This window comes from Pithys albifrons, chromosome 3 (genome assembly GCF_047495875.1).
Source record: "Pithys albifrons albifrons isolate INPA30051 chromosome 3, PitAlb_v1, whole genome shotgun sequence".
Lineage (NCBI taxonomy): Eukaryota > Metazoa > Chordata > Aves > Passeriformes > Thamnophilidae > Pithys > Pithys albifrons.
This window is the reverse complement of record NC_092460.1, coordinates 74,884,053-74,911,528: the sequence shown is the minus strand read 5'-3', so window position 1 is coordinate 74,911,528 and position 27,476 is coordinate 74,884,053. Positions and strand designations below refer to the sequence as shown.

The following is a 27,476-nucleotide window of genomic DNA, read 5'->3' as shown; positions in this document are numbered from 1 at the left end:
ACTGCTAAGATTCTTGTGAATCAGTTGTCTGAATAATTGAGGCAGGCAAGACAGGTGGTCAAGTTTAGATGTTTAGGCTCCCAGCCAGCCCTGGAACTCCTTGACTAGGGGCAGAAGGGGCTATTTGTGATGAATTACAGAACGGTTGAGGTGGGAAGGGATCACAGTGGGCCATCTGGTCCAAGCTTCCTGCTCAAGCAGGGTCATCCTATGGCAGGTTGCATGGAGTTGCCTCCAGATGGTTCTTGAATATCTCCAGTGAGGGACACTGCACATCCTCTCTGGGCAATCTGTTCCAGTACTCGGTCACCCGCACAGTAAAGAAATTCCTCCTCATATTCAGGTGGAACTTCCTGTGCCTGTTTCTGCCCGTTGCCTGCTGCCCTAGTGGTTGGCACCACCACAGCACGCCTGGCGAGCCTCTTGGTGCCCTCCCCTTCAGGTATTTGCACACATTGATGGGGGTCACTGCTCAGTCATCTCCTCGTGAGGCGGACCAGGAGCAGCTTCCTCAGCCTTTCCTCCTACAGGAGGTGCTCCACGCCCTTGAGCATCCTTGTCCTTTGCTGGACCCACTCCAGGAGCTCCATGTCTCCTGTGCTGAGCAGCCCAGAACTGGACAGTGAGGGATGAAGGAATTACAGCAACAAAGGATGTATCTGCCCCGCAGCCCGGCCCACCTTGCGAACTTCTTCCACACTCCCCGTTTTTTGCCTCTCTCAGCCATGGAGCTCAGATCAGAAACTGCCTGCAAGGGCCAACTCAGAAGGTGCATTTCCAGCACGGAGCGCGGGGAAACACAGGTGGCCGAGGGAAGGCACCAGGGCCGAAGGATGGAGAGGGCTCACTCGGCCTTGCAGTGCCGATTCAAACACAGTTTTCACTCTTCCGTGCCTAAGCAATACTTGAAGGTGTTTACAGGTTTAGTTGCGGTGTTTGGTTCGGTTTTTCTTTTAATAATTTTGTCTGGCCGCGCCCGGGCGCTGGGGCGGCATTTGAGCCTCGGCGCGGCCCGTAGCGGGAGCGCGGCGCTCGGCCCAGACATGGCGGCGGCGGGGGGCGGGCAGGCCCCGGGCCGCCCGCGGAGGTGAGAGCGGGGCGGGGGACGGCGGGGCCGGGACTCGCTCCGGCTCCGGCATCGGCACCGGCACCGGCACCGGGGCGGCCCGGCCGGGGACACCGCGGGGGGCGCGGGCACAGAGTGGCGTCCCGGGGCGGCCCCTCGCGACACTGCCCGGCCCAGCCCTGCCCTGCTCGGCACCGGCCGGGTGAGCGTCCAGACACTCCCGGAGTCGTCCGTCAAGGGGTTAAGGCCGCTGTGTGTTAGCTAAATACGGCTTTTTGTTTTTAAGAAAAAAAATCTTACAGAGTAGCTTTAAAAACAGTAAAGTGGTAAACTGGAAGAATAAGGCTGAAGAAAACTGGGTTCAGGAGTTCAGCTGGGCCTTACTTGAATTTAAAGTCAGCTGAAGACACTGTTGAGCCAGCTTCGGGTTTTTGTTCATTTTTCAACTTTCTTAGATAAAAGGGCGAAAGCTACTTGAAGAGTGGTGTTCCTGTACATACAAGAAAGTTCTTAAGATCGTTTAAATCTTTTCTGAAATTCCAAGTTTTGCTTAAAATTATATTTGCAAAAGTTGATTGATGAATTCTTAAAAGTGTCCACATTCTGTTTGGAATTTAAAGGTGACTTGCTGAGTTACACGTAGTTCACACATAGTTCAAAACCCAACAAACACAACACCCGCCCCGACTTTGAACAGTCTGTGTAAACAGCCAAAGCATTAATTAACGGAAATCATTAACAAATGGCTGTGTTTTAGAGACCAAAGCAGTTACTGAAATGTTTCTTTAAAATTTAATTGCTGTCTTCTGTGTGTTTGTTAATAGCTACGTGAAGGGATATATTAATCAGGAAAATGCACCTTTTCACCGGAAAGTTGACCAGGTATTTTGGTGAGAAAACTGCTAATGGTTAGTAGTGTGGTTTAGGACTAATTGTCTTGGAGGTGGAGCCAGGAAGAGGAGGTTGCATTCACAGTGTGAGTGGTGGTTTTGCAAATACTTCATGCTCAAGCAGCATTTGTGTCTTTCCCTGAGGAACGGGCATGTTCCCTTGCCCCGGACCCAGCGCAGCTCGTGGGGCAGCAGCAGAGAAGCTTCTTTTTCGCGTTTTTCATGCTGTGAGAGCAGCAAAACTCCACTCGGCACAAGCCGAACCTGTCAGAACAGTTCTCCTCTGCCACAGCAGCTGCTTGCCTGCAAGAGAGTTTGCTACTGTAACGATCCTACCAAAAAATAACTTACTGATCACAGCAAAATTTTAGTCAGGTGTTAGGTGGGAGCTTCTGCCCTTTGCATATGAATGAACAAAGGGCTCATTCGTACTGACTTCTGTGGGGCTGTTGTCTGGATGAACATTTACCGTCTGAGCCCCTTGACTTGGAGGGGTTCCAGGAAGGCTCAGGAATCGCAACAAACACGATGGAGTGGCAGATGTTCTTCAGCGTACCAGTAATCACACACATCAGTGCTGTTGGGTTGGAGGGCGATGGGAAATTGTTTCTCTGTATTTATGGTTTGCACAAGAGAGAGCTGGAGGCAGGGGAATGGCATGTGTAGCAGTTGAAGTAAATGGTTCAAGTTGTCTATAAAGTAAATGTTGATTGTAGTACAAGAAACAGTGAGACTGCAGACCTGGAATATGATTGCTGACATAGGTCTGTGTTAACCTGTGTAATGTAAAAACAGATTAAAGGTTGAAAGGAGCAGTAAGCAGGTAGGTAAAATTAAGGGGAGAAATATTGTGAGGTCTTAAGAATTCAGGCAACTCACAATATCTACAAAACACTAATAATAATGAAAACTATGAAAATGCACAGGTGAGATCCAAAGAACTTTTAATTTGCCATAACTTAATGTAATAACTATTTGCTTTAAGTATATGTTATGTATTCTACTTCAAGTAACCAGATTTTTAATGCATAGTTCTTCCAAGTGGTACCTGCGGTGTTGTTGGATGTTTAATATAATTTGAAAATGTATGTTACCAAATAAGTAATTTAAGCAATAGAATGTCTTAGGCCTAGTCTGTCTCTACACCAATTATTTAAGCTGCTTTTACACTGGGTGCTTGTCTTCAAATCTGCTAAAACTTGTGGGCAATTCAGTCAATTCGCTTTATCATTTGTTGTTCACTGGTTTAAAATTGAATCAAGAAAGAATAAAATACTAAGTTTTGAGTTTGTTAAGGTGTCTTTTAATATTTCCTCCAGCATTATAGGTAAAAGCAGTGAGCTGTAACTGAGCTGAGTGGTTTTGGCACAGTGGTTGCTGTGCCATATCCGTAGCTCTTCAGAAGTCTCTATAAGGTGTGCGATTATTTAATTACTTAAAATTGATAGAGGCTACATTTAAGTCTTCTTATGTCTTGGAGACTCTGCCCATGACATTACAAAATTCCCCTTAAAAATACTAAATTAAAATGATACCTGTTCAGTGAATCCCAAGTAGGAGGTGCTTATATTCTAAATGTGATATTTATTCTGATAATTTTCATTTGTTTAATTGCTTTTGGAGGAGGATGTAAGTGACTTGAATGGGTGAGAATTAAGGCTTTGATTTTACAGTAGGAAAAATATCTGCAAATCATACCAGATCAGTTGATGTATCTGTGTTTCTACTCCTCTTTCGTGAAACTAAGATAAATTATAACCTTTTCATTATCTGCTGGGGTTTAAGCTCATTAACTGAGAGTAAAGTTCTTTTTGTAACTCCTTGTTATTTGACTACTAAGAGGAAGTTTTGGAAAGCATCCTGAAAAGATTTAGTATAAAGTGAGAATTTACCAAATGCAATGCTGAAGTAAAATAATGTTTTAAAACAATACTTAACTATTCTAGAAGGTAATGGCTATCATAGCCATATTTTGGCTATCCATAGATATCTAATATAAGTACCTAATGGATCAATTTTGTGGAAAACTGCACAGGCCAGGTTTGTTTTCCTTTCAAATTATGAATAAGATTTGTGCAGAACCCATTTTGTATTAGTCTTAATAATGACCCCAGTTTAATCTTTAACAATCTACCTACTTCGTCATTTTAATTTAGATTAAAAATTGTGTTAATTTAGATGCTAAACTTTTTGGTGAGAAATGATGTGTCATGTTTATGTTCTATATGACTAAAAGGAATTGTATGCCAGTAAAACTTTTTAAATTCTCTTCCAGGACTTCGAGGATTCTGGACCACTGTTACTGAAATTCTGTTACAGAAGGCAGTGATTTGATGTGTTTGTTGAAAGAAACCCAAATATTTACTCTCAGTCAAGGGGGTGAAACCCCCTAACTGCAGTTTACATGTGTTGGTCACTGCGTTACTGTGTTAGTCATTGTCTCTATGCAGCAATGACAAGGCTAGAAGAAGCAAACAGAGAAGTGAACATGCACTCATCAGTCAGATACCTTGGCTACCTTGCCAGAATCAACCTACTGGTTGCCATTTGCATGGGCCTTTATGTCAGATGGGAAAAAACTGCAGATGCACTGATTTTAGTAATATTTATTCTGGGACTCTTTGTTCTTGGAATTGCCAGCATATTGTACTACTATTTTTCAATGGAAACAGCAAGTTTGAGTCTCTCCAATCTTTGGTTTGGTTTTTTGCTTGGCCTTCTCTGTTTTCTTAATAATTCTGCCTTCAAAACGGATGTGAAAGAAGAAGCTACTAAATATTTGCTCCTCTCTGCCATTGTTTTAAGGATATTATGTGCTTTGGTTGAGAGGATTTGTGGCTGTGTCCATCATCGACCGACTCTGCTGACAACAGTTGAATTTTTGGAGCTCATTGGATTTGCAATTGCCAGCACAACTATGCTTGTAGAAAAATCTATGAGTATTATTCTGTTGGTCATAGCTTTGGCCATGTTGATTATTGACTTACGTATGAAGTCTTTTTTGGCAATTCCAAATTTGGCGATTTTTGGAGCCATTGCGTCCCTGCTCTTTTTCCCATCACTGCAAATCCCCACAAACCCTTTTGCCTTGGCATGTTTCTTCAGCTGCCTGATTTCTGATCCACTTCTCGACGTTTACTTCAGTGGACTTTCAGTTACTGAACGATGGAAGCCGTACCTGTACCGTGGTAAAATTTGCAGAAGGCTTTCTGTCCTCTCAGTTGGAGTCATTGAACTAACCTTTTTCATTCTTGCAGCCTTTAAACTACGTGATTTGGATCTCTGGTATTTTGTGATACCTGGTTTTTCTATTTTTGGAATTTTCTGGATGATCTGTCATGTGATTTTTTTTATAACTCTTTGGGGATTTCACACAAAATTGAATGACTGTCACAAGGTGTACTATACCCACCGTGCAGAGAACAACAGCCTGGACAGAGTTATGGCATCCAAAGGAATGCGTCACTTCTGTTTGATTTCAGACAAGCTGGTGTTCTTCAGCCTTGTCGCAACCGCTGTTCTGGGGGCTGTCTCTTGGCAGGTAAATAATTATCTTTATCTTGATCTCCCTCTTAAGAATAATCCTGATAATTGTTGGCTCCCTAAATATCTAAAATCTGATGATATGCTGTGGCTCAGCACTTCAAAATGCGAGCACTTGATTTCACCAGCATGCACTTCAAATTTAACCCTTTGTGCTGCCGTGCCTGAGACCTGTTAAGGCACGTGGAACTTACCAGCTTCCTTGTGTGGGCACCAAGGGAAAAGTTGATGCTACCAGGGTAGAAGTATGCAAGTAATTTGCATGCAGCTACTTAGGAAATTATTTTACCTTTGAACTCATTGTGCCATAAAATTTATTTTCAAAGTAAATCGCAGTGTTGAACCCTAGTAATGCTCACTATATCAAGCACTTTTGTTGTGTAGTATTTTAATTAGATTGAAGTGTATTAAAGAGTGTATTTTTCAATAATTTTGTTTGCCATTTAACCAATTACGTGGAGTCAAAGATCAGCTGATAAACTGGTAAGTTGTTTGTAGAGCATGTGCTCTAAGTGTCTCACTTTCAGGTCTGGTTATGCACAGGGGGATATGTCATCTGAAAGACCAGTTCTTAAAATCACAGTGCCCTTTGACTTTTCTTTCCTTCTCTGAATTAAGGACATACATTTTCTTCAAAATATTTATTCAGTGCCCAAGTTAAGGCACATTGTGTGTTTTCATAGTCACCACAGGGCATTTGGAGTCTCTTCTTTTTCTAGTTGATCTAGACCAAGACAACAATGATTTTTGTACCCATGTATCTCTTATATGAATTTCAAACATATAGTAATGTATAAAAGTATAATTTATGGCAGATCCAATTTACAGAAATGTCTCTGCAGTGTTTCCAAAACCATTTCCTGCCCATTCCTGGAGAATTTCTAACCATGCAGATTTTCTTAGATTAAATAACTTTGTGGATTAACGCTGTTATTGAAATTAATGCAAGAGGAAATTGACAGTTATTTTTTGAGATTCTGTGTGTTGTGTGTTTGTTTCTGGTTTGATTTGTTGCATGAAAAACATTAGAGATTAGCAGTCAAGCCTGTAAGGAATGCTGGATAGTTTTGCTTTTTCTTTGCAAAAGTATCAGTACTCATAGCTGTAGCGTGTGCACTTGCAGAAAGGACAGAAGGAAACAAAACTAAAAAAGAAAAAGAGAAGAGAAATCCCAAAGTTGTACTTACTGAAAGTGAAGGTGCTGATGCACTTAAAGAAATGGGAAGGTGTTTTGGGAGACAAGAACAGTAGACTTACCAGCATGCTAATGTTGCTAAGTTCCATGCTTTTTCTTCTTACAACTGTGTGATTTTATAAAAGTGCTTGACTTGAATTTTTACAGTAAAAATATGTTTTTGCTATATTTATCAGATAGTCTTATTAATTTCTCTACTCTTGCCCTTGGACAGAGTCATTCCACCCAGTTACACCTAACAAAGCAGTCAGAACAAGTCAAGGGCTTAAGTTGTCCAGATAGTCTCTGGAAAGAGGCAGTTTCTCTCAGAGCCTGATGCAGGGAGTTGGGCTTGGGCAGGATCTCCGGCTGGAGCCCTTCCTGGGAAGGGCTCCCTCTGCCCCTGCCATCTGTTTAAAGCACACAGGCGCTTCCTTTAGAACTGCCTCATTGCTGCAAGCTCTGGGCGTAACCCAGGAAGGTTGGATTCGTACCTGTCTTGGTAGTTGTTTCTCTTTACAGTGGTTGATAATTCATTGTAATTTTTTCTGCCTCTGTCCTCTACCCCAAAATAACAGCAACTGTTATTAATGTCTGATAATTTTTAGTTCTTTCTAATTCTGAAGAAGCGCAGTTGTGCTGTGAAATGATTTGTGCAGGACTGTGCACAAGAAACCAACTGGTAATCAAGCTAAAATCATAGTATTTGTTATTGGCTAATTTCAATTTCTGGCATCCTGTGTGTAAGTAAGATAAGCTGTTACTCATGATCTTTGTTGAGAGGTTATATATTTGCTTATTCAGTAAGAGGAGTAGTAATTGTAGTGGTGAAAGTGAAAAGCATCAGGCCAAATGCTTTCACTTGTCAGGAAATCCAGGTTTTTTTATTACAATAACTTTTTTTTAGTAGATAATTGCATTTACATTTATTTTACTGTATTTATATTTCTTTCACTGTATTTTTAGTAATGAATTAGCTTGAGATTATGAATGCAGTTGTTGCAACTAAATGCATTTCCACTTCAAAAGATAGTGTGATGTTCACCTTGCAGATCACTTGTGTGTATTTCATCTGTTACTGGAAAAATAAATACTTTATCAGACCTGCACAGAACGCAATTTAATAAATGGATGTATCATTTATTACAGTTATTGCAGGAAGCTTTGGGCTTTTCCTGTATTTTGCTGGATAGTGTCAGATTTCAAAATAATTAGAAATAAGAGAGCAATTATACATAAGCACGCATTTTACCCCATTCATTATAGAAATGAAAGGGTTACATAGAAGAAATGAATAAATAAGGGTGCTTTGGTTAGAAAAATGTAAAACGAAGTGAGAATATAATTAACACATAATATAAGTTTGATGTGGGAGAAGGTAAATAGTAAGAGACAATAAATGATGAGTTTCAGTGCAAATGTTGAGGGGAGTCACGTTGGCAAGAGGCAGGTTGGAGCCAGAGAGGTGGGGATAGTTCCTCATGTAGTGCTGAGTGAGCTCTGGGGCACAGCCATGTGTGCTCTGTGTGCCCAGCAGTTGCAGAGGCTCAAGAGAAAGCTGGACAAAGTCATGGAAGTAAATTAACTGAGGTTTGTGTTCTATTTTGAAACCACATCTGGCTCAGGAAGCCCTTGAGCCTCTGGTGGTTAGAGTGGTCAGGAAACATGTGCTGGGTCTGTCCATACAGTCTTTCCTAGGCATCCATTTGGCCTCCTTGGAGGCCACACATTCTTCGTGTAGTTGGACCTTCGGTGCAGACTAGTACAGCCACTCCTGCATTCTTATATTAAGGAATTTTTTCTAACTTATGTTTTCATTGTATTTTTTCCTTAGAGTTTCATAGGAATGCCAAGTTATTCCTCAGTCACCAGTTTCTGAAAATGGGTTTAGTCTTTTAAAATTGTTTAAACCATTTTTTGTAACATTAAGAGTTTTCAGTCTTTGCAACATCAGTCTGGGATTTATGTAGTCATTTCAGTAAGTGTGAATTACATTCAAAATCTGTTAAATGTATCTGGAACGTGGAGAATTTTTTTGTTTATACCTTTCCTCACTCTGAAGATATACTGAACGCTTGTTTAATGATACTGCATTTGATATGAGAGGTGACTAAAAACGTGAGCCTTGGAAAGGTCCTTCCTAGCAGTCAGCCATAAATAATTAGCAAAAACATATTAAAAAGAATCTAACTGAGCTTGTGTGTGTTAGGTTACAGCCAGAAATGGGGTGGTGGAGGGGAGGAGTTCTCTTTCATGGAAATCTCTTTTATAAGTGCATTATATATGCCCCCTTAACATTTCTAGTATCTGTGTGATATCTGTGCTTCATATAAATCTCAGGTGTATGAAAGGTCGAGACCTAAAGCACCAGTTGTCTGCTAATTGGTGGCTAAAAGTATTGTATCTGATTAAAATTGCCAAAAGATATCAAGTCTATTTTTGTGGAAAAGTTTTTAAAGTGAAGTCAGTCAACTTGCTGTAGCACAGACAGTGGTGTTCTGAATGGTGCAGACCTGTTGAGATTGAAAGTCCTCTTAAGCCAAGGACCTTTCTTAAAGGGGAACTTAGCTCTTGTAATGAGACAAGGGTTTAAAATCTCTGTTCCTGCTGCTTTGGCGTGTGCTTGGGAAGAACTGTAGAAGTAATTTGTTAAAGTTGGTTGCATTAAAAAATGGAGTAATAGCTTTTCTTTCAGTGGGACATGTGTCAGGTGAGACATGGTCTGCTTCTGAGAATAATCCCTGCTCTAGCTGCAAAGACACCTTGCCTTTGGTAGAAATACATGGACATTTTCCTTTCAAAATCTGCAGGAAATGTTCAGCACCTGCCTTTACATTTGTGTGAGTAATTGCAGTCAGATCAATAGACACTTTACTGCCAGTGTACTGCAGCAATTAGTCATGTGCCTGTTCATAATTAGGCCCTTGGATGGGACAAGATCCAGCAGTAGTCATGCAAATTACTCTGACATTAGTCCTTTCAGAAGCCAGTAAAATGATGAAAGATTTGTAATGAAGGTCTTGAAATTTGCAGGCAAAGATCTTGGAAAGGTTTGTGGCGCTCTTTTTCTTAGAAACTTATAATCCAATTTTTTTAAGTGCTCTATGCCAAGGGAACTACAGGTTTTCTGAATTACTGGCCAAAAAGAATTATTATCCCTGTAAGACTTGTATTTAATATTACCATGAGAAAAATGGACTATGTTAGAGACAAGTAAAGTAATGGAATTAAGTACTTTCAGTACATTACTCTAGGTTTTAGTGAAATTTGTGGGTTAGTAAAATAATAGTATTCATTATATACTTGAATACTTAAGTGGACAGTACCATTTATCTCTATTTATGGGAGACAAATTACTTTATTGTATGTTGTGGTTGCCTGGTGTTTCTTAAAAGCTAAATTTACAAAGCCTTAATAAAATATGAAGATGGTGATTTTGTTTTGAACCTCTCAAAAAACAAGATTGTTTTTTGCATAGTAAGAGGTTTTCTCAGTAGCATCTATATTTACTTGTACATGGTTTTGTTAATATCACAGGTTAAATAACATTTTTGAATGCAAAGCAAACGCAATCTTTCTCCTTCTTTTTACCCCTGCCCCTCTTCCTGGATTGTATTTTTAATCCAATCCTCCTCAGGGTTTGCTTGTTCAGGGATTTTTTTGTTGGGTTTTTATTTCCCCCGGAGGCCCTGCTGCATCCTCTGGCCTCTTTCCACGTTGTCTCAAATAGCTATGCCACTCCTGTTTTTTTATCTATCTGTCTGGTCATCTTTTAGCTCCCTTCTTTCTTTTCATCTCTGACAGTTTTCCTCCTCCTTGCTGATCTGACTGTGCTTTGCTGTTTCTTAATTAGATTCGTCTGTTCAGATGCTTTATTTGCTCTTCCTCTACTGTTCCTAGGGATCCTACCTAGATCCTAAGTCCCCCTTGCTCACTGATCATCATTTCTTCTCAAACACACCCTCTGTCCTGTTTATTTTTGCTGCCTGTCTTCCTCTCTGTGGTTTGTGCTCAGCTCTTCTTGTCTCTCTGTCTCTCCAGTCCTGGCCTCACTTTTCTGTTCGCATCCACAGTGGCAGCACACCTTGCTACTGTCACCACCACTCCAGAGGCCCTTGGTCCTGAAGGGTGACAAGGTATTCACTGTTAATCTAAAGAGGCTGATCTGTATGTTAAACTTGCTGCCAAAATCTCATTAATTTCAGGATTCAACACTTCTGCATTTCAAAAAGTCAGAAGTCCATTTAGTATGCTTTGAAACAGACAGTGACTGGTGGTTTTGCTGGGACAAATGCACACAGATTAAAGCACAGGCTTTCCCATGTTGGAACAGGAGTCAAGGATGGGAAACATAACACATTAAATCTGTCTGCCAGTGAATATGACAACTATTTTCTGCAAACTGTTTCCTAGATTTTCCCACTGCTGTTTTAATAGTCAGAAGTAATGGATTAGTTATTGTTCCCCAGAGGCTGTTCTTCCATTCAGTGAATTGTTAGGAGACTGTTTCCTCTGGTAGCTGAGCTACTCTGTAGCTTTACCAGTTTTGTCTTTATGCTTCTTTTTACCTGTAATATACATATCTTGCCTTCATTTGAAATAAACTATCCATCAAATATTTGTAGATTAGTTACCATCATACCCTTTTTTCTCCTGAGCCTTCTGACATAGAGTGTGTACTTCTTCAGTGCATGTGTGTGCGTGTGTGTGTATAAAAACAGGTAAATATTATTCAGCTTGGATAATGGAAAGCAGGGCAGTATTTTTGCTTGGAAATTCAAAGACATCTTTGTGTGCCTTCTCAGTTGCTGGTGTGTAAGATACAATCCCAGCCAGCCTGCGGTGGGTCGTCCTGCTTGAGCCAACAATTTCCAGAGATCCCTTCCAACCTCAGCCCTTTGGTGATTCTGTGATCATCTTGGTTGACATATGTTTAGTGATTTATTTCTGTTTTAAACAGAAGAGCTATTCTACAGGTCTTTGTAACTGGCTTCCAATTTAAACTAACATAGTTTGGGGTTTGCGGTTTTTTCTTACCTGGTTTTTTTACATGCCCATAATTACATACAGTTCCAGAGTCCTTGTGCTGCAGGTAGTGGTTGCTCTGTGGATGGGAGTTGTCCTATTCATGAATATAAAATTAATCTCTTGACTGTAAAATACCTCTAAATTCTTATGGTTACAGTTAACAATAAGGATTGCTCAAAAAACTAGAGAAACTGGAAAGATAATACTACTAATGAATCTCACCAGTCTTTTATTCTGTCATTTCAGTCATCAGAGGCAAGAAGTAGATTTTTTTCTTTTACCTGTTCTACGTTGAAATGAGACTACACTGTGTATTTCCTTTAGAATAAGACAAAGACAAAAAAGACCATAAGAGAAAAAATTATTTCTCCTGTTTTTTCTAGTGGGATTGCCTAGATGGTCCCAGTCTTGTGTTTGCTTTTTGAGCAGACTGTCTGGAGTCAATGGGCATTTAGAGTACAGGGATGTAATGCAGGCTCAGATTGCCAGTGCAACCGAAAACAGAATGAAAATGGGTTGAACAGATGAAAGAACAAAATCCCTTTCTGGCTCTGCCTGTGCAGCCCTGGCCATCTGCTCCATTAAGGCCCAGTCATCAAATCTTTGGGATTTAATAAAGCACTGACAGTCTCCACCTGGCATTTTAGCTCTTTATCTTAAAGGAGCAACCTATCTTCAGTTTTACTGTAATTACTAAATTAGATTTTTTTTTTGCTATTTGAAGTTCTTGTAGTTTAGGTATTTTAAAATGCCACCAGTCATTTTTTTGCAGCACTGAATTACAATATTTTATTATCCTATTACAGAGCTGCTCTAATCATTATTAATGGCATTTATATGTATTTTTAATGACATATTTCTTCTATATTGAAACGTTTGAAAAAGTGCTGACAGCAAGTGCCAGCATCTTTACATGAGATAGATGTCTATAAATGTAAAACACCTATACTAACAATACTGTCCTACTCTGTAGCATAAGATGGCCATTAAAAGAGAAAAAAGTTGAAACCCCAGATGGAGCTGAGTTGGCTCATAACACTGTAGAGAATATTTCCCATTCCTGTTTAATATTTGGTACAAACTGAAAGCAGGGCACAGAGCAATGTGGATCCCCAGAATGATCCACGGAGTTTCTGTGTGAGATCCTTATCTCACAAATACATGCAAATTTTCTTGCCAGTGTCTTCATATTAGCAGCAGTACTTTCAATCATCAAATATTTTTTAGTAGTCAGAGATGCAGCCAAAGTGAAGCTTTGTGATAATTTCAAGTTGTGTTATGGCAGAGCTGAGTAACTTGCATATGTTTACAGGATTGGGGAATGCAGAGAGTGTTTAGAACAACATGCCAAGTTGTAAGAAAATGTCCACAATAAAATTCATATGAAGTAATAACATGCTAGTATTATTTAGGATATTATGATTGCTCCAGTTTTTATCAGCAAATGTCTTTTTTATTTTGTAATACATTCACCTTGATAAAAACACTGATGTATTGTAAGAGCAGTTTGCTGTAGCAAGATCCAAGAAAAGACATTCATATATACTGGAGAAGCTGAATTTGTCATACTTCCTGGGCCAAAGCTTAGAAAATCCTCTAATTGATCATGAATAGGAAGTTTTTCCAGAGAAGCCCTTCAATTTCTGCAGGACACAAATCTCTCCTCTTTTTTTTTTTTTGTAACTTACTCTTTTGGTATTTACAACTAGAAAAGTAAGTCTCCAAGTCTCTAAACCAATTTAGTTACTGAGCTCCACTATTTGATCAGACTTGTATTTTACAAGGTTTCTACAAAATAAAACCTAACCAAATATTTGTAAATTTTTTTGCTGCTGCTGTGAGTCTGTTTCATTTTTTGAGTGCATTTGGGAAACAGAGCAATGAAAAGGATCACTTCCTGCTGATAAGTTTGAAACCAAAAATATATTCTCTTAGTTAAAGGATTCTTCTTACTGACAACAAAACAAGTTGAGGTTGCACCATAATTGTTAGAGTGTTCTGAGCTTTTTGGTATTCTGGTGACTTCAGGTAATTATGTAGATTGGGGGAAATTAGTGCTATCAGTAATAATACTGTCAGTTACCATTCAGTATAAGACTCTGGTGTTTATTTCTGGTTAGAAGTATTGCTGTCACCATTTCAAGGACACATAGGTGAGGTCCTTCCATCAGAAGTATGATGGGACACTTTTTAAAACCAGGACAGGTAGCAAACAGTATTCTTCCTTAGGGAGGAAGCACATTAGATGGGTAAAGCTGTTCTTTCAGGCTGTCATTGTGTTTAAAAACTGAATGTAGTTGAGTTAGTGCCATGTGCCAAGAACTGAATTTGTTTAGGGATCATTTTTTCAGTATAATTTACTTTGCAAATTATTAATAGCTTTGACTATGTGTTGAGTTGAACTACCAGTCTCTATCAAATCACTGAGTCATAAGGCAGTATCCAGATTTTTAAAAAAACATCAATATTGTAGATTTATTCAAAGAGGGTGAATAAAACATAGAGGGATTTAGAGACATAGGACTTTTCTCAAGACAGAAATCTGTAGCTAAGAATTTATTTTATTTGCTACATAACTAACATTAATATTTAACAAATGCACCATGGATATTTAAAGTTTTTAATTAATTATGTATTGCAATACTGTTTCTACCTTTCTTAAATATTTAATGCTTCATTAAACCCATTCACATAATACTAGGATAATTAAAATGAATCTGTATCTGTTCTGCCTCTCAGTGACATCTGGCATTTCACAAGTCCATTTTTTATTTCATTTGTGCTATTGGTTGAGATGAAATTGTTGAAACTTTTTTTTTCTTTTGGTACAGAAATCAACTATGTATCAGTAAGTGTTATCTTCTCCAAACCTTTTTTCTCTATAGGGAAAGCTCCCTAGAGGGTTTTAGCTCTGTGAATACTACAAAGTCTTGTAGTGGATGTTCCTTCTCATGTGGTATTAATGTAACTGATAAAGAGTGGTCTTTTTAATTGAAATAATGTTCATGAATGTTCTCAGAAGTCATCTTTTGTGGGATACATAGTATTCCACAAAGAATATTTTGAAAACTCCTTGGTGTTCAAAAGTAAGAATAGTTAAACCTGTGTTTCAATGATCATAGAATCACAGAATGGTTTAGGTTGGAAAAGACCTCTAACATCATGGAGGCCAAGCATTAACCCAACACTGCCCAGTCTGCCACTAGACCATATCCTTCAATGCCACACCTACACATCTTTTTAATACCTCTAGGGATGGATGTGATACAGTGTGCTCTCATCTGATGTTCTGTGTTGTACATTACTGATTAAGGCCTGACCCTGCAGATGTTTACAGGTATACTTATTTTATGCACCTGAATAGTTTTGTGGCATTTGATTTTCTTACCTGAATGGGTAAAACCAAGTTATGATCACAGCTTTGACAGCTAAGCCCAGTACTGTCAGTGTTTTCAAATGCATTCCTTGCAGAAGAGCAATCCTTTCTTAGGAGCTGCCTTCTCCTCAAGCCTTTTATTTGTCTTTAGTGTACTTCACCATGTAATATTTGGAAAAACATGTATACATTACCAATAATATTTTGCATGTTTCAGTGCCTAATTATGTGTTATCAAACACAGGGAACTGTTCATAAAATCATAACCAACAGACAGGAAGGATTTTTCATGAAATGCCTAAATCTCTTTATTTTCTTTTTAGCCAACCAATGGGATCTTCATGAGTGTGTTTCTCATTGTTTTACCTCTGGAGTCCATGGCTCATGGGCTTTTCCATGAGCTGGGAAACTGCTTAGGAGGAACATGTGTTGGATATGCTGTTGTGATTCCCACCAACTTTTGCAGGTATAGTTACCATGTATTTCAACTTCACAGTACTGTAAATGTGCTGTTAGCTCATGGAGGCAATGCAGTGCTGTAGCTTGTGTTTCTCGATAATTGTATACAAATTTAAATAATAGACGGATTGTCTCTTTTCCCTTTTGCTTGCCTTCTGGAATGAGTAATTCCAAGTTTTTATGTCTGAATAATTTGCTTTTAGAAAGCCTGTGAATGCTCTACAGGCCAGTTGTGCATAGGCAGATTCCACAGTCCGTATCTCATGCAAAGGAGGATTGGGGCATTTGACTGAGTGCAAATATTTTACATGAGGAGGTTTAATAAAACCAAACAGACCAGTTAAGAACAACTTTGAATTCTATTAAATGGGACGGTGGCTACACTTAAAGGACATTGAAATTAGATTTGTGAGTGAACTACATACCAGATATTGGCATTGAGAATTTACAGCTGATTTTTGTTTCAACATAAATGATACCATATGAGAAATGCTTGGGGGTGGAAGGATTGTACCATTACTATTTGCCAATTTGTGTGTTTTTCTTATAAGCTTTAAACTTGCAAATGCTTCTCTAGTCTTCTAATTAAAATTGGTGTGGGCATATTTCTTTTGTAAATGATAAACAGGGACTATGTAAATCATCTGTTTAAGTTACAAGACAAGCAGAGTAGTCAGTTGAAATGAGAGGCTTAAAACAGAGCTGCCCAATTTATGAAAACTGCCCAGTTTGAGTATGTTTAGTGGATTGAGAAAAAAAAATAACAGGTGAAGAAACCAAAGGTAGTGTGCTAATCTTAGATCACTGTATCTTGGATAGTGTAAAAACCAAATTTTCTGAGCTTCTGATCTACAGTCTTTCTGCTGTACAGCTAAGTACCCTTACAAGAACCCATGTAGTCAATTATTGTTGGGGATTAAAAAGTACTTTTGAAATTTACATTACAATAAAAATGAAATATTTTTGTTTCCATGGCAATAATAAATTTCTCTTATTGTATTATTTTATTCTGGCTCTGGCAGTTATCTCTAAATTTGCAACTGTTCAGGATTTGTCAGTACTAAACTTCTGTATTAACAAAGCTTAACTCTTTCAGTGATGGGCTCATTCTTCACTCTCTGAGACAAACAGTAATGATGAGGTATTCAATGTAGCTGTATTGGTGGAACATTACCCTTCATAAAAGCACTAGAGAAGTGAGGAGGTGCAAAATTTAATTACCTAGACCAATAAAGAAATCAGATGTCCTTACACATTGACTTGCAAACAGAATACATGAAGAATACATACATACATGCATATATAGAAAAAAACCCCGTAGCTGTGGTTTGTATTATGAGTAAGATTGTCTCCATATTTTTGCCCACAAAACCTCTCTATCTCTGTAACTGAACATAAATCAGGCCACTTTGGCACACCTGTCAGTCATGCTCCTTATTATTACCCTCATTACACTGGCTGAAGAATGATGAATGCATTTATTTTTCTGAAAATGCATTCTGTATGTGGTCTATATATTTTATATAGAATATACATGTTGTATATATGCATTTTGGACCCAGGGACTCTTTTCTTTTCTTATGTATGTGTATTCATATGTATATGGACATACACATGAATGCATGGTTTGTTCCAGGTCTAGTTTGTAATTTTCGTGAGAGTTTGGATTTTCTAATATGTGAATGCTGTTACCTGAAATTCATTTCTTATGGTGAAAGAGCAGCATCGGAACTGCACACACAAGCTGGAATTACTGTGTGAGGTCCATATTCCAAAATATCTAGGCAAAATGTGTATTTGGATTTCTCTTTAGTCTGTTATTGGGAACTAGTTTGCATTTGATGTTTTGTGCAGAGTAGCACTCATTCTCCTTGCACATCTTTCCAGTTATGTGTGAAAAGTGCCTGTGTGAAGACATTGTTCCTCATGGGGCTTACGAAATTGTTGGAACCTGCCCAAGACATTTTCACCGCAGCTCCTCTCTCTCCCTCTGTCTCTCAGCTGCAGAAGTAGCATAGAGTTGAGTAAGGACTATTCTTTGAAATGAAGTGTGACAAAAGGGAGATGGTGGTCCCCTACTCAAATACAGCAATTTGAGTTGTTTATAAGCTGTACATTTCAAGTCGGTTTGGGTTTAGAACAGTGCTACTTCATAGCAGAGAAAATGTGCACAGGGGAAAAAATCACCAATTGCTAAAAGCCCACTAAGCATGAAATAATTATAAACCATAATCACAGCTGTTTTCCTTCTTTTTAGTCCTGATGGCCAACCAACTCTTCTTCCACCTGAGCATGTTCAAGAGTTAAATCTGAGGTCTACTGGAATGCTTAATGCCATCCAAAGATTTTTTGCTTATCACATGATTGAGACATATGGCTGTGACTACTCTACTAGTGGACTGACCTTTGAGACCCTTCACTCCAAGATCAAGTCTTTTCTTGAGCTTCGGACTGCAGATGGACCCAGACATGATACCTACATTCTGTATTACAGCGGTCACTCACATGGCACTGGTGAATGGGCACTGGCAGGTAACTGGTTTGGGAATTTTTTTTATTAATAGTTTTAGTATTGATATACTTTCCAAATCAATTCATTCTTTCAAAATTCATTTTGTAAAAAATCATACTGCAGTGTAAAATTTTGAACTTTTGGTCATACTTATTATTGGATTGTCCAGAATGGCAAAGAACCATTAGCTTTTGGAGAACAGGTTTATACAAGCTCCTGACAGGGAAGGAAGAAGGAAAGGGTAATATTACAGAGTGTGACTGTTAAGAGACTCAGAGGCTACAAGGAATCAAGAAAGCAGGCCAGGTTGCAGGCTGACTACCTCTGCTAGTGGGGAAAATGGAGAAATGCAAACGCCCTCTTTGTATGCAGTTAAGTTGTTGAAAAAAGCAATTCTTTCCTTACCTTGCTTTGTATGACAGTCAGGTATGTTACTTCACGAACTTTGCGATTTTAGTATTTATTCACTTTGATGAAAACCCTTTTGCAGCTCACTAATATTTGACTTATTCTCGAAATTGGCTAAATACTGTTGACCCCAGAAGCATTCTTACAAGTTTAAACATGGTTTCACAGTCACCTGATTTTCATCCCACATGATTTTCATATTCAACAAGTTAACTTTAAAGTTTGTTTTTTTCCCACATAAAATTAGAAGTCAAAATAACCCCTCCTCCTCTAAAGACATATTATTCCCTATATTTGGAGGAATATTTGTTTACTGTAATGAACAAACATAATCTTTTCTCATTTCTTGGACATGGCAGGGAATCGTGTAGTGTTCTGTGTTGTTGTGTCAGTTAGACTGTCATGACGGACTGAATTTATGTCCTTAAGATATGCTTTGGGGTCTTTTTGTAAAAGATAGAACCTATAACGAAAACAGGAGGTGGATAGGCAATCCACACTAGAGAAGCAGATCTTCAAACATATTTGCAAAACTTGTATCCTAAAAACAGCTGTGGTTTGCTGACATTCTAGGCTTCGTGAGTGACTTGGGGGCAGTGTAGCCTCAGGACTATAAACCCTATGTAAAGAGCCAGTTTAATGCCTTGTCATATACTTGGCATAGACTTCTCTATTTCCCCTTTTCTTGGCCCATTTTTTCTTTCTTTATAACAGACAGTTCTGTCTCAGCTCTGTTCTTTGGTAAACTTACTAACATTGTTGAATCATTGGAAGGTTTAGCTTTGCTCTGCTGCTGTAAGGGAACTGAGCTTCTGAAGTCACTGTGTGCAAAAAGTGAGTCTCATAGTAAATACACTGAAAATTTGCAACTGGGATAGAATTAATTCTCTTGGATAGCACTCTGCCTGTGAGCTCCTGGCTGTTTGTCAGCAGTCTCTCTCCAGGTGCATGTATTCTTCAACAGGTTAGACAGATATTAGCTGTGGCCATGCTGAGGTGGGTATTCAAGCACTGGTCAGTTTCCATTTGGAGGCTCTACGCCTGTTTTGGTGCAGCTCCATGCGTGAACCGTTTGATCTACTGAAGAGCAGTGTGTGGTTTTTTCTCTGAGGCTTCATCTGTATCAGTGATTTTAAAAAGCCACAGCTGTCCTGTGAGCTTAGCACAAATGGTGAAGTGCAGTGTATGCCAGGGTGGCCGAATGACTTCTCTGGGAATAGGGTGATGTGTCTGTAAGGGCAGATGCCACCCTGTGCAGTTGCTGAGTGTGTTCACACCTTATGTGGAGCCAGGCTAAGCAGCAAAACTCCACATCCCACTTAATGCTCCAGCATAGACATGGTCAGCTTTCTAGCATATATATAGCCATATGTTGCTGCAAAAATTGGGCACTGTCCAGCTTAGTCCTGGCTTCCATCTGGCCAGCCTGAATGTGACAGGGATGTTCAGGTCCCTCTGTACCTGTGTAGGTAGCTGTAGCCTATATTAAACTCTGTCTTCACTTTTAGGATAAGGGACAACCTAGCTGTTAAAGTTCAGTGCTAAAAGATAATGTGTAAATGCAGTGGTGTTCAGCATTCTCACAGAGCTCCTTTTCAGTTCTCTGTCCAAGCACATCTTCAGCTTCTACTTGGATACATGTGTAGTCACTTAAAGGAGAGGAACAGGCAGCTGTCACAGGTCTTGCATAGTTTTTTTTGTGATTAATTTTAATTAAATCAGGGAGTGTATCATGATCCTCCTTCCAGACAGCGCTACTCCTGCTTGTAACAGCTTCAGTACTGTGTACTGTCCTATGACCTGTGAAGAGGATGAGGAAAGATGACAAACAATGAAGTAAAACATTCATATCTAAATGAAAAAGTAGTTTGTCACTGCTGGCATATGCCATCATATAGCACAGCAGTAGCAGTGTAGTCTTTGCTTTGTAGTGACATCTTTCAAAGGAGGCTTACTCAGTTTATTAATTCAGTAATGATGTTTCACTGTTACTGGAAACTGAGATGGAACATAGTGGTATATAAAAGAAACTCTTAACTAGTCATGCATAAAGTATGAGCAGTCAAACGACCTGGCAGGTCATGTTCTCTGAGTGAAGGCAAAGGCATAAGCTGGGCTAATGAAGCTTTGTCTCTGTTGCTGGAGCTGTCGGCTTAACTGCCAGCCACCAAAACCTGCCAAAGAGCCAGAAGTGGCCAGACACCTGGATTCCTTGCACAGCTTGGTGCCTGAATCTTGGGCTGGCTGCTAAGTCCATGTGTCTGAGGTCAGTAGGGTTAGAAGCCAAGCGTGTGATTGCTTGTCTGTGAAGGATGAGATGGTTTTCTTTGGGCGATTCTGTGCAGTGCTGTTTTGAAACCACCTGCACTCCTGCATAGCTACTCTAAAATAAAGTTTATTTGTAAGCCTCTGAAATGTGAACAAATAAAGAAACTTACGCAGACAATTGATACAGAAGGTGTACCTAGAAAAGCAAAACTGCTTCTATGTCTCTGCATTAAATAGCTACAGGAATTTAGGGATCATGTACCAAGACAAGTCATTACTGTAGGTTTGTGTATTAGAGATTTTCTTTGGTACTAGATTTTCCAGGTTCGCATTATTTTGTAGGCAGTTGCAGCCCTGTAATTTTGCTTTTACTTTACCTGCAATATCGTGCACAATGCTGTAACTGAGCTATTAATTTGAAGCACTTTTTTGTCACTCTTTACAGGTAAAAATGTCAATAGAAAATCACTGAAATTAAAATGCAGTTAATCTAAATCACATTTTTATATTTTTCTTACTTTTTTTTTTTTACTTTTTCAAACTCTAGAGTGTTTTAGTTGTAAATTCTAAACTTGGCAAAATCTAGACATACCAGTTCTTCACATTTAATATCACTATGGAGCCACTGGAGATTTATTCATTTGTTTGCAAGATGTTGTCCTTAGGCACTTGAGTAAGGTCTGCTTTTCAAAGCTACGTAGATCCTGCAACATCCATTACACTGAAGCAGAAAGTCTCCCCACTATAGGTAACTTGTTTTAATTGCAATCTCCTCTTTCAAAGCACTTTTGGAGCAAGAGCTGGATGAAACATGAGAAATTGGACAGTCTAGTTGCAAGGATCTTCTGAGCTAATAGGAAGCAAATGCTGTGAAAAATTCCTGTCAGATTTGTTTCATCGATTCATTAATCCATGCCAGTTTTCTCGAAGCTCTGAAGACAACTGTGTCTATATAGAGAATCTCTTCATTTCTGGTCTTGTAAATTTTTGTCCCTACAGGTGACTCTCTCATTGATATTCTCTCTTTGAAACTGTTAGCATGTGTTTTGTTCTAAAGGCATCTCTTAGAGGAGCCTTTTTTTTGTATTCTTAAAAACATACTAAAAAAGGGTCTTTGTTCCTAAAATTATTAAGATTTAATACAAAATAAACTTTATTTCTGGTTTTCTTTCCTTGTTTATCTATTTCCAAATTTCTTCAGTAGACTGTAATTTCTTTCACACTGTGAGGAAATTCCTTTTTTTTCTTTGGGATTTTTTTTTCTAATCAAGTGTGAGTTAATGGCTTCATCTGCCACAGCAAGTCAGTTGGAAGCAGTTCATACTTATCTGGAGATCTTCAACATTTACAGACCGAGGGGATCAAGTGAAAACATGTTTATATCTCTCCAAGCTGTTAAAGTAAGAGATTCTAAGAACCAGTCAAAACAATCAAAATTCTGCAGAGATTTCTGTTTCTTGATCCTAATATTAAAGCTTTTTGTCCCTATGGCAGGGGGTGATGCTTTACGACTTGACACACTGTTGGAGTGGTGGAGAGAAAAGAACGGCACTTTTTGTTCTCGACTGATCATCGTTTTAGACTGTGAGAACTCTCAGCCTTGGGTTAAAGAAGTAAGAAAAGTAAATGACCAGTATGTTGCTGTGCAAGGAGCAGAAATGGCCAGAGTTGTAGACATCGAGGAAGCAGACCCTCCACAGCTCGGTGACTTCACCAGGCAGTGGGTTGAGTACAACTGTAACCCCGACAGCAATATCAGCTGGTCCGAAAAGGGACGTACTGTGAAGGCGGTGTACAGTGTGTCAAAGCACTGGAGTGACTACACTTTGCATTTGCCAACAGGAAGTGATATTGCCAAACACTGGATGATATACTTCCCACGCATTACCTATCCATTAGTACATTTGGCAAACTGGTTTTGTGGTCTCAATCTGTTCTGGGTCTGTAAAGCGTGCTTTAGGTGCTTGAAAAGACTGAAAATGAGTTGGTTTCTTCCCACAGTGCTGGACACAGGACAGGGTTTCAAACTTGTCAGATCCTAATTAGCAACCAAAGAGAAAATGAAGTGAGAGCTCTGGAAACTTTCTCACTGTACCATACTTAAAACTTTTTATATGACTATTTTTCTCTGAAAAAGTCTGCTGCACTCTTTTTTCAGCTCTTTGAGCAGCTGTACTATATGCAACAGTTAGAAACTGCAATCTTAAACAGAAGAGGTTAGGATTATGGTATTTTGAGTTTTGTTGCTGGTCTGTATGTGCATATGTACAATAAGACCATGCATTCTGGAGACAGGTCACATGTTCCTATATATTTCTTAGAGCTCAGAGGCACCAGTTTGATGGACAAGAGTTCCTGGGAGTGTTAACAGCATGCTCATCTGTCATTTAGGTCCACTATACAGTTCAAATATGAGAAAGGAGCCAAGCTAATACTCCAGTCAATTTACATGTCCTTGAGATTATGTGGTGGTGTCAGGGGTATTAAAAAACAGCAGTGAGCCAAAATAAAAGAAGAATAGCTACTGTAGGTGAATAGCTACCAAGAATCTTTAGTTTTATTTACTTTCACATCTTCAGCCCAGCCTCAGTTCTATACTGCCATCAGTGGAAATTTGCCACAGAAAACAGGGAAATCAAACAACCCTCTAATGCTCTGATGCTGCTCAAATAACATTTTCTAAAGTGAGTTTTAAAATTCTTCAGTGTTACTTTCAACATTCAGTATCTTGCTGGTGATCTTTGGGTATGTATTCCAAGTAGTTAATTTATACATGGAATAAAAGCTGCACTGAACATTTTTCCCTGATCTGTTAGGCTGGTTCTGTCTTTTAGCGACTGTTGCTAGTCTGTATTTTGAAAACCCACTTTGAAGAAAACAAAACAAAACAAAATCCAAGGAATTTAACAAAGAAAATAATCCATAGATAAAAAATGGAAATACAAGTGTTGCCTTGCTTCCACATTTATCTGAATTCTTTGCTGTGCCTAAGACCTTGATTATGTAAAATGCTGAGTACAGGGTTGGGCCAATGAGTTCATTATCTTTTAAAACCAGTAGCAAAGTTTGTTGGAAGGAGTGAATTATTCTCTTGTGACAGAAGGGAATCCTGAGTATTCCTTAAGTCTATTCTCCCACCCACAGGGTGGGTCTAGAACTCCTGTCCTAGCCTTTCCTTCAGAGAAGCTGCGTGGCTTTCTGATCTCATCTCTCAAGTACAGAAAATAAGGAGTGAAATAACTTAAATGGTTAAGACAGTACAATTTGTGGCATTCTATTTACATATGTGTGTGCAATTTAGACCTAGAGTTTACTTTTTTATGTTTCCATCAGTATGTTAATAAAAATGTTAGATACTAGCTGATCTTTAAAATACAACTTTTTTATTTAAATACATGGAAATAGTATAGTAGCTCTTTAAGTTTTTGCCATCATGGCTTTTTCTAATGCCATTTGAACTTTCTATCTAGCTAAGTTAGAGAGTCTGGTGACACTGATGCCCACTGGTAACTTCCAAAATAAATTAGTTCTACAACAGCCAAAGCAATTTGCACCTACAAACTTCAAGATGGTAGTTTTGTCAGATTTACAAGTGACAACAACTAAGTTTCTTCATTACTCTGTATTACACAGTATTGTTAAGTAAGACACCACCCATCACCCAGCTTTCCCTTTTTCTATCCCCTTCCATAATGTAAAAATGGATTAAGAAATGAGAGAGAAGTAAGATATCCTGTGAAGACTCAGTGCCTTGGTGTCTAGGTAAAAAACTGCAATTGCAGCTTTATCACAGGTTCAAGAGGTGGCTGCTTTCAGAAAGGACAGAGGGTACTTGACTATCTAACTTCATGTATCCAGCTTAAGTTCCTAATGTGGGAGCCTGAGGTAGGAGTCATCTCATTTAAATTCAGGTGTCCAGAAGCCAGACATCTGAACCCATGCAAGTGACCTGAAGTGTTCCACTGCTCATTAGTAAAGAGAAGTAAGTATTGCCAGAGGAAGACTGATTTGATCTCTATTTTAGGATGAATTTTCCTATGATAGTGCACATTACATTTGTTTTGGTTTTGCTTTCATGTGTGTAAGGTTAAGCGGACAAACCCCATAAGTCTCCTGAATAACCTTAGGGCACGTCTGTTCTAAGCCATCCGCTGTAGCCTGGGCTGGGTACATAAGCTCCTTGTTCAAGCACATGAATTAGATTCTTGAAGTTGGGTTGAACAAAAATCTCTTGAGTTGCAGAAAAGCAGCACTGCCTCCTCTGCAGAAGTCATTGTCTTCCATTTTTGGTCAACAACCCTTGAGTATAGATGCATAAAGCAGTCATTCGTTTTGTAAAATCTCCATTATTTTGACTGCTCTTTCAGTAAAAGTTAATCTGATTGAATGTTAAGCCATTACAACTTGAGCCTTAGAAATTTTAATAAAGTCTCCATAAGGCAACATCCGATAGGCACCCTGTGAACATTTGAAGTCAAGAAGTTAGTCCTTTCTGTTTTGGAAAAGCTTTGAATATCAACCATAACACTCCCCTCTAATTATAATGGACAGATCTTAATGGGTAAATCTCTGTCTGCTACTGTTACGTTTTCATGGACATCATCTATGTCTTTTGTGCTTCAAGGGGAACAGAAAAAGTATGGCACTCCTGACCTGTCCTGAGTCTGAGCAGGATCCACTATGCAGTGCACTGATGGGCGTTACCTTTGGGCAGAATAAACACAACTGGTGCTGCTCTTTTGCCTCTGGTTATTAAATGGTTTCCAGCTTACTTATCAAGCTGTTAGATTTTTTTCGTACAATAGACTGGGTGATCTTCAGCTGTTTGCTGCAATTTAGATAAAGAGCTGGCTAAAAATACAGGAAAAATATTATCTGCAAAACTAATCATGTCTTTGCAGATTTGTTTCAGTTTTCACAACTAAAAGAGCTCTGGTTTTCTGAATTTGAAATAGTTGTAACATGAGCTGAAGTATTGCTACTTCCAATTTTGTTATTTTTTTTAAACAGCAAAGGCATGGTGAAAATGCTGATTTAAACTAAATGAAACGTTTACAGCTGTTCAAATTATGAGGCCTTTTTGGACAAGAGACTGTTGTGTATTTCAGAACACAATAAAACGAGGGCTATGGATGATGAGAATTCAACCACATTAATTCTTCACTTCTACACTGACTCACATCAAGGCATCCTACCATGACCCACATTCCTAGGTGGAGTTTTTCCCCAGCTCCTGGTGCTCATGCCTCTCCACACATCTCTGCCCAGCCTGGGTGTGTGCCTGAGGGACAAACACCAGGACCTCCTGTAATCTGAGTGAGGAGTTGTCCCTCTTCTGTTCCCTGTATAAAAGACAGGAGCAATGCCTGAAAGAGAAATTTAAAGTTCATTCCAAAGAATGTTACATATTTTATCAGTTACATAGAAATTGTTTAGAGGTAACGTGTACAAATTTCTGGGTAAAGAAAAATGTAAACTTTTTTTCCCAAGAAGTTTGTCTCTGTATTGTATATTCAGACATTTTGTTATAAATTTGTGTTACAGTAGTAATTTTATGTAGACTTTGTTTCATTTATCTGCTCTATATCAGCCTTGCTGAAACATTCAAATGCACTGAGTGAGTAGTACAAATTAAAGTCTTTGCAGGAATTGCAATTGCATATTCCCATAGTATTTTTCTCTGCACAAGTATTGAGGGGAAAAAAAGCCATTGTTCTTCGTTTTTGCACTACTAGTGTTATGTATTTGACGTTCCTTGTGCTTTGTATGCCTTTATAGTTGTCATCCAGTCTCCAAGTTTTTCCCAGAAATAATTTTGTATATTTGGTAAAGGCATAGTTAACACTATGCTGGCTGTAAAGCGCCTCTGTTTCCAGCAGCAGACAATGAAGCTGGGTTAATTTTCTTGTTTATAAATACCTTTTTGTGGGAGGATTTTTACTGGATATATGGTTTTCAGATCTGTAAATAGATTTTGAGTGTATTTGTGATACTACTTAAATATATTTTACTGATTTGGATGCTCATTTTCATTTCATGTTTTTGTTTATGTCTTAATCACTTTTCAAATTTCTGTGCACCCTCCATCAGTATTTGTTTTTAGTCAAACTTGTTATCTCCAGTAAGATCAAGTTGATGGAGAGTTCCTGTGTGAGTGGGATCAAACCTGGGAGTTAGAGCAGAAGGAAAGTGTTGCTGCAGAAGGGTGAGGAGAAATCTGTACATCTACTCCTCACAGAAATTGCTAAGGAGGTTGCTGCATTCCATCATCCCCAAACCGTCCCAGCATTACTCTTTAAGAAGCTGGGACTTAAGCAAAGACTTTGGTGGGAAGTGGAGAAGCAGTTACTGTGATGAGGGGGTGGCAGGTGTGTCAGTGGCAATGCGGTGTCCAGAGCTGCAGAGAAGGGCACTGACCGTGAGCAGAGCTTTTAACACATTGACTAGCTGAGTGAAATGATTACTTAGTGGCACCTTTTGGTGTTAAACAGAAGGAACTTAATTTTGACTTCTAATTCACGATTGAATCCCTGAATTTTGCAGCTCATCAGTCAGTGTGCCTTTCTTATTAAACTTTTGTAGATCCTTTTCTGTTCAGGCTCAGATTCAGAGGTAACCTTGCAGAGCAGAACAGCTCCCCCTCAGTGCTGCCCTGCAGCTGTTCTAAGTCTCTTTGAATAGATCAGACAACCCCAAGTATGTCTTCATCCATGGCACTGCGTTAGGGGTTTTTGGTCAACTTTTTTGTTTAC

The 27,476-nt window shown here is 38.9% G+C and overlaps 1 protein-coding gene across 3 annotated transcripts; it reads left to right on the top strand.

The window, feature by feature from the left end:
* Positions 1 to 748: 748 nt before the first annotated feature.
* Positions 749 to 26,750, top strand: TMEM168 (transmembrane protein 168). 3 transcript variants are annotated; one of them, XM_071552424.1, is made up of 5 exons: positions 749 to 769; positions 4,232 to 5,497; positions 15,401 to 15,543; positions 17,794 to 18,068; positions 22,219 to 26,750. In XM_071552424.1, the coding sequence occupies exons 2-5, from the start codon at positions 4,361 to 4,363 to the stop codon at positions 22,764 to 22,766; spliced, it is 2,103 nt and encodes a 700-aa protein (XP_071408525.1). In that variant the 5' UTR covers positions 749 to 769; positions 4,232 to 4,360; the 3' UTR covers positions 22,767 to 26,750. The 3 variants fall into 3 exon arrangements, with proteins under 3 accessions (XP_071408525.1, XP_071408523.1, XP_071408524.1); XM_071552422.1 differs by lacking the exon at positions 749 to 769 and adding an exon at positions 1,021 to 1,087; XM_071552423.1 differs by lacking the exon at positions 749 to 769 and adding an exon at positions 2,897 to 3,371.
* The last annotated feature ends 726 nt before the right edge of the window (positions 26,751 to 27,476 follow it).